This window comes from Exophiala bonariae (assembly GCF_035927105.1).
Source record: "Exophiala bonariae strain CCFEE 5792 chromosome Unknown scaffold_9, whole genome shotgun sequence".
Taxonomy (NCBI): domain Eukaryota; kingdom Fungi; phylum Ascomycota; class Eurotiomycetes; order Chaetothyriales; family Herpotrichiellaceae; genus Exophiala; species Exophiala bonariae.
In genome coordinates, this window is record NW_027042484.1 from 1,002,469 (window position 1) to 1,017,642 (window position 15,174).

General features: G+C 48.6%; 5 protein-coding genes across 5 annotated transcripts; 1 reads left to right on the forward strand and 4 right to left on the reverse strand.

The window, feature by feature from the left end:
• Nucleotides 1–1,196: 1,196 nt before the first annotated feature.
• LTR84_013183 (uncharacterized protein) lies at nucleotides 1,197–2,411 on the reverse strand (the record flags this gene model as incomplete). Its single annotated transcript, XM_064856688.1, has 3 exons — nucleotides 1,197–1,420; nucleotides 1,495–1,956; nucleotides 2,021–2,411. 3 exons carry the CDS (start codon nucleotides 2,409–2,411, stop codon nucleotides 1,197–1,199), a joined length of 1,077 nt encoding a protein of 358 aa, XP_064707864.1.
• A 1,487-nt stretch (nucleotides 2,412–3,898) lies between these two features.
• On the reverse strand, nucleotides 3,899–4,569 carry LTR84_013184 (uncharacterized protein; the record flags this gene model as incomplete). The annotated part of the gene is made up of 4 exons (XM_064856689.1): nucleotides 3,899–4,039; nucleotides 4,093–4,276; nucleotides 4,328–4,379; nucleotides 4,428–4,569. 4 exons carry the CDS (start codon nucleotides 4,567–4,569, stop codon nucleotides 3,899–3,901), a joined length of 519 nt encoding a protein of 172 aa, XP_064707865.1.
• Nucleotides 4,570–5,164: 595 nt separating this feature from the next.
• Nucleotides 5,165–8,133, reverse strand: LTR84_013185 (uncharacterized protein; the record flags this gene model as incomplete). The annotated part of the gene is made up of 2 exons (XM_064856690.1): nucleotides 5,165–6,711; nucleotides 6,759–8,133. The coding sequence occupies 2 exons, from the start codon at nucleotides 8,131–8,133 to the stop codon at nucleotides 5,165–5,167; spliced, it is 2,922 nt and encodes a 973-aa protein (XP_064707866.1).
• Nucleotides 8,134–8,640: 507 nt separating this feature from the next.
• On the reverse strand, nucleotides 8,641–10,178 carry LTR84_013186 (uncharacterized protein; the record flags this gene model as incomplete). The annotated part of the gene is made up of 4 exons (XM_064856691.1): nucleotides 8,641–9,432; nucleotides 9,476–9,554; nucleotides 9,609–10,105; nucleotides 10,161–10,178. 4 exons carry the CDS (start codon nucleotides 10,176–10,178, stop codon nucleotides 8,641–8,643), a joined length of 1,386 nt encoding a protein of 461 aa, XP_064707867.1.
• Nucleotides 10,179–11,396: 1,218 nt separating this feature from the next.
• On the forward strand, nucleotides 11,397–12,218 carry LTR84_013187 (uncharacterized protein; the record flags this gene model as incomplete). The annotated part of the gene is made up of 1 exon (XM_064856692.1): nucleotides 11,397–12,218. The coding sequence occupies one exon, from the start codon at nucleotides 11,397–11,399 to the stop codon at nucleotides 12,216–12,218; it is 822 nt and encodes a 273-aa protein (XP_064707868.1).
• Nucleotides 12,219–15,174: the final 2,956 nt, after the last annotated feature.

The following is a 15,174-nucleotide window of genomic DNA, read 5'->3' on the forward strand; positions in this document are numbered from 1 at the left end:
TAAAAGCAGACGTCAACTGCATCAAGCAGTGTAGCAACCTTTGACAATCTGGCATGAAAAGAAAGCCCGACGAGATGTTCTCGGCTGCACACGTGTCACCAGCCACGGTGTCAACAAGTTTTCAACTGCATCTAGACGACAAGACCAGATCTTTTGGAGCGCGAATTGATGTCCTCTACAATGCTCTACGCAAACACCAAGATTCAAAGGATCAGGCAATCGTTTCATCTCGCAGGCCATCGGTCTATTTGGAATTTCAGATCGTAAAGGGTCTAATGCCTGAGAAATACTACTCACGAGATCTGATAAGTGCTCTTGCGCGATCGACACCCATCTCTCCCACAATCCTTCTTGTGGTCGAGGTGAGCAGTAACGAGATGTTCAAAGGCTTCACCACTGCCACTCGAGGAGTCTGTTACTTTGACACCATCTGTTCTCATCCGCCCCGTTGGTTTCTTATCTCCATCGCAATATCTGAAGTCCGTGGTATCCAGGTACATGTCTACAATTCCCTCAGAGCACTCGATCGAGAAATGAAAATGGCCGGTATGACCGAGATTTGTAAAGCGGTGTTGCAATTTGCGGACTTCAATCAATTGGGAATATGGAGACATCGAGCCAAGGTATTGGGTATTCATATCGAGCAAAAGGCGAGTTACCATCACGCACTATTTTAAGACTCACCTCTATCCTGGTTCAATAGCCATGTGCACAGGAGATGGTTACGGTTAGCTGTGGGCCTCGAGCCGTTGATGTTGCGTACCACCTGATGAAGTCCGAATGTGCTGGAGTCTGAACTTAAGCTCCGCGAGAGACAGTTCACACAGCTAAGGACTTTCCTATCCAGTACTGCCGCGACTTGACAGTTGTCTTCGCTCCCAGTGTTGAGGTCGCGGATAGGCAGCTTTACGAACCGAAATGAAGAAACGATTTGGTTGGGGGAGACTACGAATACTTTATGAGAAATAAGAAATCTGGGAACAACACTACTCGGTCAACACTTGTGGTCATTTGTTTCGAGGCGAACAGAATATCACATGATGCCATGTCGATGGTGAGCTGGTCTGATGTTATCCGCTGTGGCGAAGAGTTACAGGAGCTTTCAACCTGATTATCATAGAACCTCGTTTACCGGCCGACTACTATATGTACCTAATATGATCCTGTCAATGAGATACTACATGGACAAACACAGCTCAGTATTGCACTCTTGCTCGCATCGCTGCATAGTCTCGCTGGGTAATCGGCTCATATTTGGGAGGATGATGTTCATCAACCCGTAAGCACTCTATCAGGAGGTCAGGATCTGTGGTGAGAAAGTAGGGTATTGAGTAACGAGCTCTTGTCATCTTCTCATCGCCCGAGAATCGATCCTGTAGTGGAGGCAATCGAACGCGATGCATGGTCGACCTCAGATAGTCTACAAGTCGGCAAAGTCAGTGCTGCCACTTCACCGGCATATTAATAGCATCCCCCAAGACGGCCAACACTCACCGTTACTCCAGCGCATCAACAGATCGCCCACATTCATGACCACGGTCCCCGGGATCGGCTCAACGTCGATAAACTGGCCCATCCGCTTCGGATCCTCAACCTGCAGCCCTCCACAATCGTCCTGAAACAGGAACGTCACGGTACTCCAGTCCGTGTGCGCAGGCATCCTCGCAAACTTGCCGTCCTCGATCGCTCCGGCCGGAATGGGCGGATAATGCAGCAGACGCAGCTGGTTGTAATGTCCACTGTGGAACTTGAGCAGCGCGTCCTCGTCGAGTCCAATGCCGAGTGCGAGGGCACGCAGGATGCGTTTCCCGGCGTGAAAACACGTCCAGTAGAACGCCGTCATAGACTCACGCCAACCTGGGAGAATCTCGTCCGGTAGCCAAACGTTGGGTTGGCCCGGGTTTGACTCGGAGCCGATCTCGTAGCTCTCCTTTTGTATCTCGTCAGCTGTTCCATCTAAAGTCCGTCCGGGAAAGATCATCATCGCTAGCCCCCATTGAACCCCAGGAGGGATGCTCACCGACCTTGTAGTCCTGCACCTCCCTCAAGCTGGCCACGAGACCCTCATCGTCCACACCGCTCAATGCACTCGACACCTTCTCAAGCCCCGGCCACGAATACCCGCGATGGACGCTCCAGCCTGGCGGATGCGGGGCCTTCATCTTCTGCTCGGCGGGCAGGTCGTAGAACGCCTTGGAAAGCGCGAATGCCCGCTCGACTTCCGCTTGCGGCACGCCATGGTTCGCGATGTACACGAACCCGATCTCGCGGCAGGCGGATACTAGGGCCTGTGCGGCTTGTAGGCGTTGCTCTGCTGTGCTGTCTTCGGCGGAGAGGAAAGCGCTCAGGTCGATCATGGGGATGGTTGCTTTGGCTGGAGAGGGAGATGTTGAGGCTGGCGCTGATCCCATTGTTGTCTGACTTCCTCGATACGTACCTCCCTTGTACCGAGATGCTTGAGAGGGGGGTAGATATTCCTCAGGATTGAAATAGGAGGATCAAGTTCTGTATTGTTTGTATTTCTATGAATTAGACGTATCAAGTTCTGATCGGCGGTGATCGTGGCTAATATATTGACCAGAGGATCGGCATCCATAAGGCGCCACTCGTCAGTGTCAGCTGTGTCATCACTTGTCCCTAATCTGCCCAGGTGCATATTCTCCTCATATGATGCAAGCCGGGGCTCTATTGCTCTGGATGGCTGACGGACTTTAATATGGAACTTGCACTCGGTACATTGTGTTAGATGAAGAGAGAATCGCATGTAGCAGTGGACCAGGCCGCTTTTGGGCGAGGAGTCTATTGGCCTCACCAGAATAGCGCCAGTGTTCAAGGTGAGGCTCATACATGAATGACCCTTATTATTTCCAACACGAACCGTGATTTCGATTGGACACAAAGGCAAGTCTCAAAACTGTACTATCAGTTTATAGTGATCTGCCCGTTCACTATTGAGCCTCAGATATAGCAAGATATGGCAGTGTCGAACAGCTGGACGGTACCAGCTTTATTTTCATTAGGTATCTTGGTAGATACCTAGGTATTTAGGAAAATAAGGTGGTGGTTACCCGTGGATGGACGATCGACATATTCTCTAAGCTAAATTCTTGGCAATTTGATACAACCGATATATTTTTAAACAACCAGTTTTTGCCCAGAAATCGGTTCAGGACCTATGGCGGTAAGTGTTAACCAATGTTAACTCACACACCCAAACCTCTTGCTGATATTTCGCCCTTATAGCAACGGTAGCGCGTTCGACTCCAGATCGAAAGGCTGTCTGTTCAAATCAGGCTGGGTTCAACTTTTTTTAGTAGCTCACTGTTCGAATGTCTACTTCTTTTTTTTCTTATTTTACAAATAGTGTTCCTTTTAGGATTCTTGACGTGAGCGGTCCGAAGGTACTTAGGCACGTATAGGTTGAGTCCTTTGTCGATAAGAATCTATGCTATCTCTTTTGGTGTTGGGCAGTGCTAGTGTGTGGACGTTTGTCATATCTACCTACCTAGGTACCTATATGGATTCCCTGGACCGTGATGCTCTTGGCACACAGTTCTCAGTCTTCAATTTGAGGCTCGTAGATCACCACTCGAGCATCTCCTTGATAAACAGATGGTCATCGAAAGTCACAGAAACGAATACCATCAGTTTGATGTTATGATATTTGAAGGTCTAAGCTACTCAAAGCCACCTGGCCCATTCACCAGCAACAATTGAGCTCAAGGTCGCCTCTCAAGAGAACGGAACCCCACCAGCACCATTCATTTCATGCATACCATCCTGATTTTCGATAGGATATGGGATCTCTTTGGATCTGATTGTGTAACAGTATTGAGTTGGTCTTACACTCGACAAGGAGCGATCGTCTGTGATGACTTGATGGACATGGGTGCATGATTTATTCGTCACCTCCCTTCTTCTTGCCCTTCTTGGCAGCGGGTAGACCTTCTTTCTGGGTATGTACCTTCAGTCTCGTGTATGACTCTTCAGGGTCCCATTCAAAGCCTTTCAGGTATGGTTCTTCCATCTCGTCATCAGCCTGGGAAGATATGTCAATAATTGTGGTTGTTCTCGTGTTGGCGCAGCTCTCACCTTCTTCTTGAACTGCTTGTGAATCGCGTCTAATGCATCCTTGATCGTCACGCCTTTTAGGTTTCTTGCTGTGACCTCAAGGCCAAGGGGGAAGTGGAGATCGATCTTCTTGACCGGGGGTGTGGTGAGGAGCTTCTTCAGAATTGCAGGATCTTCTACCGTGCTCGTTGAGGTGTTCAGTTTCCTAAACTAATCAGTCAAGATCGTATGGTTTCGTTCTGTGACTCCATCTTACCAGCCGGTCTTCTGTGTTTCCGGGGCAACACTGATCTTTGTTCCCTCTTTCTCTGGAATTTGGTCAGCTACAGCTGCTGATCGTGTCGGTAGATGCATACCAAGGTCAAGGATATTGAAAACACCAGGGGCACTGGATGTTGTTCTTCGCTTTGTTTCCTTTGGGCCTTCTTTGGGAGGAGAACCGGAGACGCCGCCAATAGCGGAATCGACCTTGGTTAGATCTGAGGTATCGGCGGACATGATGAATGAGTAGATGTTAGAAGTGGGGAGATGAACTGAACACAGAGTCAAGATCAGGATCAGTCAGGATGGTAACAAAGAGGGAGAGCAAGAGTCAGAGCAGGATGAGAAAGTGGGATAGGTTTGTAAGTGACAGAGAGTGTGTGCGTCTACGTGTATCGGAGGTGGGAGTCAAACTTACGACGGGCCAATGAAGTGATGGGCAAGACTTGGTGATGGAAGCGGGATGGATTGGTATAAAAGCTGATGAAGGCAATGGGATGAAGAGAGAGAGATGAGTGGAAGGGAAGAGGGAGCTACAAGCTGAGGTTGTGATGATTGAGGGGTAAGGAGTGAGGTGCCAGTGAGGGACTTTGACGCCAGGTACGAAGCACAGGCAACATGAGGATAGCTCCTGCCCCCGTGCCCGGTTGGAGTCAGTTGACCATGGGTTCATTCACAATTCGCGCACTCTGTCACGTTAGGCTTCCCTACGAGTACCTCACGCGACAATCAGCCCCAATCACCTGTTCTCCCCCGCACTTACCCACTCTAGCGGCCTCCTCCTCGGAACATGGAGAAATCAAAACCCGGGGTATCTAATCTTATCAATCGCTCAAAATCCAGGTGTTGCCTTGGGCGTTTTCTTCTTCAACGGTCGCATTCCATGAACACCTTTCACGGGCTGCGACATGGTGAGCATTCCGGGGCCATCTCCTTGACTCTGGCTTGGTGCAGGGACTGCTGGCTGACTGCTTTGGATTTCTCTTCCGGGGAGCCTTGGTGCCAAGTGGTGGTTCGTCACACTTGGAATCATGGATCGTTGTGTTTGAACTTGTTGGCTGAACTGTGCTTGTTTTCCAAGATTCCTGAGACGCTTGGCAGCCTCCCTCTTGATCTTTGCTCTTTCACGTGGGTCTAGTGATAACTCGGCTTCCTCATCTTGCGCATTCTGTATCCTCTTGTTGGTGATCTCGTACGAGTAGTTTGTTGGGTCGCTGTCGATAGTACCTGGAAGATGGTCTAGGATCGTTGAAATCATAACACCAACCTTTTCCGGAGGTGCATCAGCTTCAGATCTGAAAGTTGCGTATGCCCGTAGGCGAGATACTGCTGATTGAGCAGATACGTTTGAAATTGTAGGCACGGATGTCTGAGAAGACAGCAGCTGGGTTGGTGATTGAGGATCGTTGTCATTGCCCTCGACTTTCAAACGTGATCGTAATCCTAGACCACTGAGAAAAGCATCAGTGGCAGTCTGTCGAACTATCTTCTCCCGATTGACACGATTCCTATTGGTGATATGTGGGGATAGAGGAGTGATGTAGGTAAAGAGGAATGTGTCATAAAGCGTGAGTAGGCTGCCGGTCCCCACTTCAGTGGGAAGCGTCGTCAGGTGGATTTTGGTTGGCTGAATGTGTATCTCTTCAGATGCACCGATCCATTTGATCCAATTATCCATGTTCTGAGAGGCGGCCTCTAGGTCCAAAATGCGAGGTTCTTTCAAAAGATTTGCCAGGGTCGATAGGGGTAATGATTCGTCCACCAAGTCAGTATATTGCTGGGAAGCCTGATTGAAGGAGTCCGAGATGACAGGCCGGAAGTCCTCATCGTTCTTGAGAGTTTCATAATTCAGTATCGTTTCCCAGAAGCGGCTTCCGGGAGCAGAAGAGAATGCATGTGCATCTTTGCGCATCACTTCCATTAGCTCGCCATTTCTCTGTACCTCATACTCAAACGCCAAACCGTCCTCAACAACGAAATCATCCAAATCATTTTCTTCAACAAGTCTGCCGCTAAAATATCGGTTCTTGGTGGTTTTTGGAAGAGGTAAGAGAGGTATAACATCGTTCGCTTCCTTCGTTTCAATGCCATTACCTATCTTATATCGATAGAAGGCCTCAATGATTTCGCCATGGGTAGTCCACGCCACAAACTTTACCACGCCCCAATCTAAGCGATTGAATGCACGATTATTGACCCGGAAATCAACTGGGACAATCGTAAGACCTGTTATCGTTGCAACTTTTCCACGAAGTGCCTCAGGCCATTGTAACGTAGTAGGTCCGCAGGAGGACTCGACCTCTGGGCCTGATTTGCCATGGTGAAATTGGAAGACAGTGACGACACTGCTCGAATGGGAATGCAGAAATATGCAAGTATCTGTTTGTGTCAGCGAACCCTCCTTGCAAATCCAACGGGTCACATACTTTGCGAATGCTCCACAATACTCATCCTCATATCAAGGTCTCGTTCGTCCCGAAAATGACTCCAGCTACAGACAAGATTGAGAGGCTCTGTCCTAGAGCTTGAGCCTGTGTCCAACTGATCTGCAGAGAAAATCTGCAAGCGAGAACCTGAAAGCACATAAAGTGCTCGCATGTCTCGCACACTTTGCTTAAGATCCAGAATCACGATGCCATCTGACGGCGGTCCCAGCCGCATATCAGCCTGAATAGCTGATACGCCTTCGCTGTCGGCCACATGTGCAGAGGCACGACCACAGACGAAAAAATTATCAGTCTTGCTTGAGGTGTTGTTCAACCAGCACAGTCGATACCATCCATCAGGTCTGACATTTTGGACAGGAGTAAAAAGGTCGCTGCCGAACATATTTCCTCGGCGGAGTATCTTTGCTCTCACAGTAACACGAGCCGATAGAGGCTCTTTTCCCTTCATCTTCCACACACTCCACTGTCCACTAACATCAAGAATTGCCAGCACATTCGGGTTCTTGGGATTGAAAACCGCGTCTGCATGCTGATGCCCACCAGTTCTGGCGCTCGGAATAGTCAGCATATGGTTGGGGTCAATTGGTGAAGCACCCGCATGGTTCTCAGTGCTCCCAGAACCGGAAGAATCAACAGCACTAACATCTGACTTAATGATCGGTCGAAGAATGCTCGTCCCTCCTGACTGTCGAATGAGTAGATGTGTTTGATCGTCACTCGTGCTAAAGGATATCTGTAGAATCGGATCTGTTAACAGGCGCCAACGGCCAATTCTTGAGAGCGAGATACAAGGAACATTCCAAGTGCCTCTTGTGTCAACCTCATCATCAGGCACAAAGCGGCTGAGGTCGATTCCATGTAGTCTGAGAATCTCTCCTCCTATGCCAACTGGCAACGCCACGATTGGCATTAGCCGCGAACGAAAGCCGTCATCACCCAAAACTCGGGCATGTCCAAACGCAATCAGCTCTCCCGTACTTTCGGACCGGCTTATGTCTTTCGATGCATGATCGATAGAAGACGCTGAGAGACTTTCGACAACAATGGCACTTTCCGGTATGTGCTTCAGCAGTATGTGGTTCGTTCCAGGAGTGCTTGAACATTTCACGGTCGCACCAAAACGTTCTACGCCCGTTGCTTTAAGCTGTTGGACGTTTTCATGCACGAGTTCAAAGGCAGGCCACTCTGAACCATGTGAATCCAGTTTGTGATAACTCTGGATTTGGCGCAAAAAGCGCCATTTGTGCGTAGACTCCTCAAAAGTAGCGGTGCCGAAGTGACCATAGTTCAAGTTCTTCGTAGTACGTTTAGAACGGACTGACCGGTGATGTTCAGCGTTAGCCATGTGCGACATATTGGTTATACGTCAGAAATTCCTTTGAAACAGAATCTGAAGGCATTGTTCCCTGACTCGGAGGAATAACACGTTGGATACTCTTGTCTTGTTCGTGCTTCACAATGATTTTGCAAGAAATGTATGCGGTTAATGGGGCTATTCAAATCTGGATACCTCTCTTGGGTTTCCACGGAAGAAAGAATAAATCGCCAACGCAAAATCAGAGAGATCTTGACCCATGGAATCTTTAACTAGTAAACTGCAAGAATTATAGCCGTTGTAATTTACAGATTATTACTTTTCGAAGCTCCCATAATCAAATCACTGGGCCAAAGCGCTCAGTACGAGTGTACTATCTTGAAATGACTCCTCTTCCTTGCAATTTTAATGCAGAACTAATTGAAACAATGAAAAGACAATTTCTGCCTTACTTTTCTTTTGTTCAAACTCGACTTCACAATTCACTTCCAGCTTCCTCCCTGTCGACATTTCTAGTGGATTGAGTGCTGTGCCGAAAAATGCCATTTAGTCAATTTCTTTCTCTCCAACACCAGCTTCTTCGCTACTCATCGTGACATCTTCTGTTTTCACGTCACCCGCGCTGCTTTCGGCCAACTCTCTTTCCGATCGCGCAGCTTCTCTAAATTCTGCTTGGGATTTTTGAAGTACGATTCCATGGAAAACTGCCGTATAGGACGGTTTTCTTGATCGATCAATGGCGCACGCTCTTGGAAACACGACCAGAATTGCCTCGTCTGCTGCAAACGCAGTCGAGTTGACATCAAGTAGGGAGATACATCCATCTGTCAACGTAACAGATTTCCAATCCCAAGGCGACTGGGTCACAGAGGCGTTGACTTCATAGTGATTTTCATAACACTGTACTATTTCCCATCTCAATGTCGTATTGGTCAATTCGAACTCGAGTGCAGAGGTAAGATTCCCCAATATGTTTGGGGGAAGGAGCGTTTCGAGTGTTTGAGAAATGTCGTCGAGTGATGCGGATACTCGCTTCCTTCTGACTCCTGCTTTCCTGTCTCCTTCCTCGGAAGCCGCTAGCAGCAAGGTACGCAGAGAATTCTTTCTCGAATTGTCCACTAGTGATCGCAGGATATATCTGAGCTCATCGTCCTCCTCCAGTAAGTAATTCGGGGTAAGAATGTTCTCCTCCAACGCTTGTGCGACTAGCGCCATGATGATAACAGTCCGCAGTTTCTTCGCCACTGGATCATTTGAGTTCGCCATGAGGACTGCACCAACTCGTGGGAGTCTCTCCTCTAATGTCGGCCACTTGCCAGGGTTCCATTTGGCAAGATACTTTGCTATGTCAGAAATGCCGTATTACCAGATTTATACTCACATCTTCTGGCAGATCTTCCTCCAAAGCATTTTCCACTACAATGAAGCACTTGTTCCAAGTGTTATCCATCTCATTTTTCCTGGCCACTTGGTTAGTACCTATATTACTTCTCTTGGTACAGAAGCCAACTTACACTTGCTCGGATTCACCATGAAAGGTTTTGTCCAAGGCCGTCGTGCTCTCGTCTGAGCCTTTCACAAGATCGTTGTCAACCGCAATATCAGATGGTTTTTCACTGAATCCAACGGCTTGTTCGCCTTTCTGCTGTTCATCGTCAGCGTTGATATGGTCGCACTGACTCTCGACTGGAAGTCCGCCATTCTCAAGAGTAATTTGCTGAAGTCGGAGCAACTCGCTCCGGAGTTGATCAATCCGGAGGTCTCGTTGCGCAACTTCTTCACGGTGAACTGCCAGGAAGGATTTTGCTGCCCTTTGAAAATGTTGCACATCCTCGGTCACTCCGGTAAGTGAGACTTCGCCATTTAGTGTGCTTTTGTGAGCATGTATTTCCTCGAAAGTCATGCTTTTGGCGGCCAAGCCAGAGCCATCAGCAGTGTCTCCGTTGGCAGTACCATTGTTTGCCATATCCGGAAGTTGAATATCAGCGATCTCATTGCGGTCTTCATTCAGCTGAATGGAACAATGAGCTTGATCGGCTAAAAAACCGGAGCGGCAATATTAGTACCTCGTTTGCAACAGCCATTGATCACCCACAGCGACTTTCGTAATAACCAGCGGTCAATGTCCAAGATTAGTTGGCTGTGTATCCAGAAAGGACTTCCACGATGTGGAAATAGGTAATGCAAACTACCCACAGGTATCCTTAAAAGGCCAACTTTATAACTTTTGAGGAAAGATTTCAGGATATGCGCTGGCTAGTCATCCGACTCATTGATAATCGCAACACCAGTTCGTTAACACGCCGCTAGTTGATCAACCATCCCTCACCCAATTACTGACTGCACCGTGGGAGCTCCCCATAGGAAAGACCTGTGTTGGAAGGAAGCAAATGCCCGTTGGATCCGATTCGTGCGAAATCACCAGCATGAAAAGCAATTCATGATGTGATTATGATCTTGTCGTGGCATGATGATAATTCGAGTCCTCAGCCATTAAAAAATATCGCAATGGAGGATGCTAAACCCTCATTCATGGACCCAAAAGCTTACTGGTCGACACTGTGAAACTTCCCGTTGGCTCAACACTTAGTAAACTGGCTTCAGGAGGCGCCCTGGACTTAACCACCTTACCCCGGCTCGGGGCTTCGGTATCGAGTAACGGGAACAGCGTCTACAATCACTCCTCATAATTTCTAGAAAGACTGCTTGGTTGTTTTTCATCAAGACCAAACGATCGTGTCCAACAGCAATTGGACAGGCTAGTATGAACTCCAGTTCATTCATTGCATTGAAATAAGCGAAATGGTGCGGCAGCAGCAGCTCCCCGGATCAAGGTCAGGCATCAATGCGCAGCGAATCAGGGTTTGGAAGCTGTGACCCAATCAATTCTCAATGATCCTATGGTCCGTCAAAGTCGGAGGTCCGCAACCTTGAATTAGCATCAACGACTCCCTTCCAGGACATGGAGGAGCCAAATGCATAAGGTTGACGTTCAGGACAATGCACAAAGGTCGAAATTCATGAACAAACCCATTATTGTCCTGGTGGAGGGTCGATAATGGGGTTATTGTAGGGAAGCACGACAAGGACATTGCACAGGTCTGGACCTTTTATATCAGATTTTGACACCCCTCCTGGGACGTCAGGCACATTTTCGGTAACCAAGTTTATTTGATACTGCGACTCAGAATATCAAACCGGAGACTGAAATATTAAGTGTCTTCGAGACCCTCTCAATATCTTTACGTCTTTGCAATCGAGGAAAGTACGCTATTAATTTTCAAGTAACATCAGATCTCAAAATGGACACTCGATTTCCAGACAAGGGCTTGAAGAAGACGACTGATGCTGCTGGCAGGGCAAAGACTGACGTTCCGCGTCCAAAGGTCAGCAAACCTCCAATGAAGACTGAAGCATCGAGCGATTACCACAGTAGCACGCCAGCGAAGACGACGAAGCCTGCACAACATATGAAGACTGAAAAGAATGCGAGGTTTGCGACACCTGTACAGACTGAGAAGAGTAAAAATCCTTCGATGGCTGCGAAGACCGCTCAGACTACGAAGACTCCGATTACAAAGGCTGAAAAAGCTGACAAGACTGTAAACGGTCCTGTCGCAAATTCCAAGTCGACCTCCAAAAGCAAAGGTACGAAGATCCAAAAAGCTGATACTCTGACTGACTCGATGCCTAGCACAAGGGAGACATATCTGAACTCTACAAAGGGCACTACAAAAGCTGAAAAGACAGCAAAAGCTTCGGCCGCCGCCAATTCCAAGTCAACTGGCAAGACCGGGGGTTTGAGCACTCAGAAGCCTAGCACTACAATTAAGTCCAATCTCAGCACAGCGACCACATATCTAAACTCTACAGAAGCCGATTCCAGGTCGACTGGGGGCAAATCGACAGTACCTGTGAGCTCAGAAGCCGTGTTCACCTACGGGAAGGCCCTTAAAGCCAAGACAAGTGTTCTTACCACTGATTATGGTTATACTGGACAATGTATCTCGCAAGGATATGGCTTGGGCGCCAATCAAGGCAACTCTATTAAACCTGAGAAATCCGCAAGAGAGGTGAAGCGTGATCGACTCATCAAAGTTCTCAGATATTTTGCTTACACTTGATTTGAACAGCCATCGCCATAGGCGTGAGTATCGAGCACCATCAACGCTGGTAAGTTCTTGTTTTCTTGTTCAATGTCTTATATTGACGACTTGGTCCTTTGAGACTGAGATTTACACCCGACCTATCTCGAGTCTCGCGTTATACGCCTAATATTAATTTTACATAGCCCAATATCGGAGGTACAGGCTTCAACCATGAAATATTGTTACCTTCAAAATCGAACCAAGAGTATCAAGGGCACCTTTCGTATTATATATAGAATTATTCAGTAAACATCTCTACCAACGTCTGAGCAAGCAACTGGGCCGTTCGATCCTGTGCGACAAATTGTACTAGCTTATAATAGTTCGACATCAGAGCTGTCAAGGAGGCAAATGGCCAGCGACTTAGTCCAAACCTGGATGGCATGTTCGAGTTGCTTCATGTAGGACTGGGTTGCGACATCGTGCTTTATCAATGGCCACGGCGTCCTATGAACTCGTTTTCGTATTACAGTGGCGAAAGTCAGATTCAGCTGAAGGCCTGATGAGCAAACAGTTCTTGTGCAACCTACCCCGCATGCTTCTTGGTTCGCTTTATCAGTCTTCGGATATGGTGTTACTCTACCAATCAACCTTCTCTTCCTCCACTGGCCACTCACGTTGTACTTGATTGAGAGAACGCCGCATCAGACGATGAAGGCCGGTCGTTTGAATGCTCATCAAATTCTCGATTCTATGACAGTATTTCCCACAAGTGAGACTGTGTAGGTGGCAGAAGACCCATGGTCTACTGACTGCAGTCTGTGTTCCAGTCCAGGATAATGACCCTTCGAAAGGTGCTGGTCTTCGGTCTGATAGTTCGTTTGCATCACTGAGGTCTTCGTGGCGTCGTGAGATGCCTAGCCGACGTAGAAAATCCTCATCAAGGAGACAAACGCTCATGATTGCGAAGCTCAACTCATCCAGGTGATAAGACCATCTAAGTCTTCACCAAAAGCATGGGACAATCATTCTCAAGAATCACCGTCAACCATTCGCCGCGTCGCACATCTCATCGCTCGTCACACCATGAAGCGAAACCACCAAGCAACCCGTCCTCGCCTGGAAGACCACAGGTCCGACGGGTCCATACGAGGGTTACTTCATCATCATCAATTCACCCTGAACAAAAGCGCCAACATCGCCCGGTGAGATCGCAACCAGACTTGTACTTTACAGCACCTTCAAGCCCCACGAAGGGGCAACGTCCTTCCAGCAGTGGGAATGTTCGCCCCCCAGTAACTCAGCACTTTTCCGGGGCAAGGACAAGCCAGCAAGAACCCTTTACTCCACTGCCTCCCACGAAGCCATTGCAATCACAGGATTCGCCAAAGAAATCTCCTACTGTCGAGACCTCATACACAAGTTCCTCCGCCACGAGTTCGAGCAATAGCTCGAGTTTGGTTTGGTCTGGTACGATGCCTCCGGCACCGATGCCACCAAACTGGGATCGAGATTTCTATTCAGGAATTAGCCCACGACAGCTTCGAGATGTGAGACTATCGCAGCAGCGTGACCATGGGCACAATGAATTTCACAGAAGCCCGATCAACAATGCAGATAGACCATATTACCGCCAACGAGCGTTCACATACCCAGCTTACCCAACCATGGTGGAGGTTGAGACGCTCCCGGGTGAATTCGTGGCATATCGATCACAGCCACATAGAATGGAGTCTCCTAGGTTCAAGCATGAAAGACAGCATTCACATCCACATATGGGTCACTTCTCAGCTGAAGAAGAATATGTTCATGTATGGGCATACGGGTAGGCACAGGATGTCTGGAGGAAGCTCATTGTCCTATTTTCGATGAAATTCATCATTTTTCAACGATACTATTGTCGGCGGGGGGTTTCACCGTTACAACACTGCCGACGCAAACTCTTCACAGGGACAAACAAGCGACTCAAGACAATGCCGGAGATATTCATCACTGCCTTTCACTATGATCAACGCAGAATGCAAACAGTCACCCACAACGCAAGCTGGTTCTCATTGGAAAAGATATAAATATGCCCAGCTCAAAGAATCTGTCCATGCTTCTCCTCCTTTCCTCGTCCATCTAAACATTGGTTAGCGACCACTCTCATTAGGTCATTTCTCTGAGGACCAAGATCTAGTCCAGATATAAACTTCGAAATTGATTACCCGCAAAGGCGACCATAAAGGTAAACTTATATACCAACTATCTAGGTCGAAACGAAGGGTGACCAGACACTTTCTCCAGTACCACTTCCCTCCAAAGTCCACGAAAGACCAGATGGGCAACGCCTTCTCATCCTTCTCAAGCGGTCATGGGAGATCTCGATCCGGGCATCGTCGCCGAAGACACCACCGAAGCTCCCGCAGCCAACGCAGCCACCGCAGCCCCAGCCGCGAGCGCCGACACAGAAGCCACTCCCGCTCACAAGAACACCGACACGGCCATGGAAGAAGTTCTCACGGTAGACGCTCCCATAGTGAACTAGGCGGACATCGCCACCGGCGGGATCGCTCCAGCAGCCACGACCGAAGAGAAAGGCATCGCAGGGATCGCGACGACTCGGCCGATCACTACTCACGACATCACCGCTCCTCCCACCATGACCGAGACCGAGATGAAGATCGAGGATCAAGCTACCGCGACTACTACAGCAGCAGCTCGATGCGAGGCAACGTGTTCAACGGCTACTACGGCTACGACAGCCGGTATTCCGACGGCGGCTCGAGCCACTTCGACCACGACTACCTAACCGACGGCTACACATCGTACGGTGGTCACACGTATACGGCGAGATACGGTGGCGGCGGCGGTAACTATCTCGGGTATGGCGGTGGTGGCAGCGGCGGCAGCAGCAGCAGGAGGAGAAGCGAACGAGAGAGAGACAGAGACAGAGACAGAGACAGAGACAGAGACAGAGACAGAGACAGAGACAGAGACAGAGACAGAGACA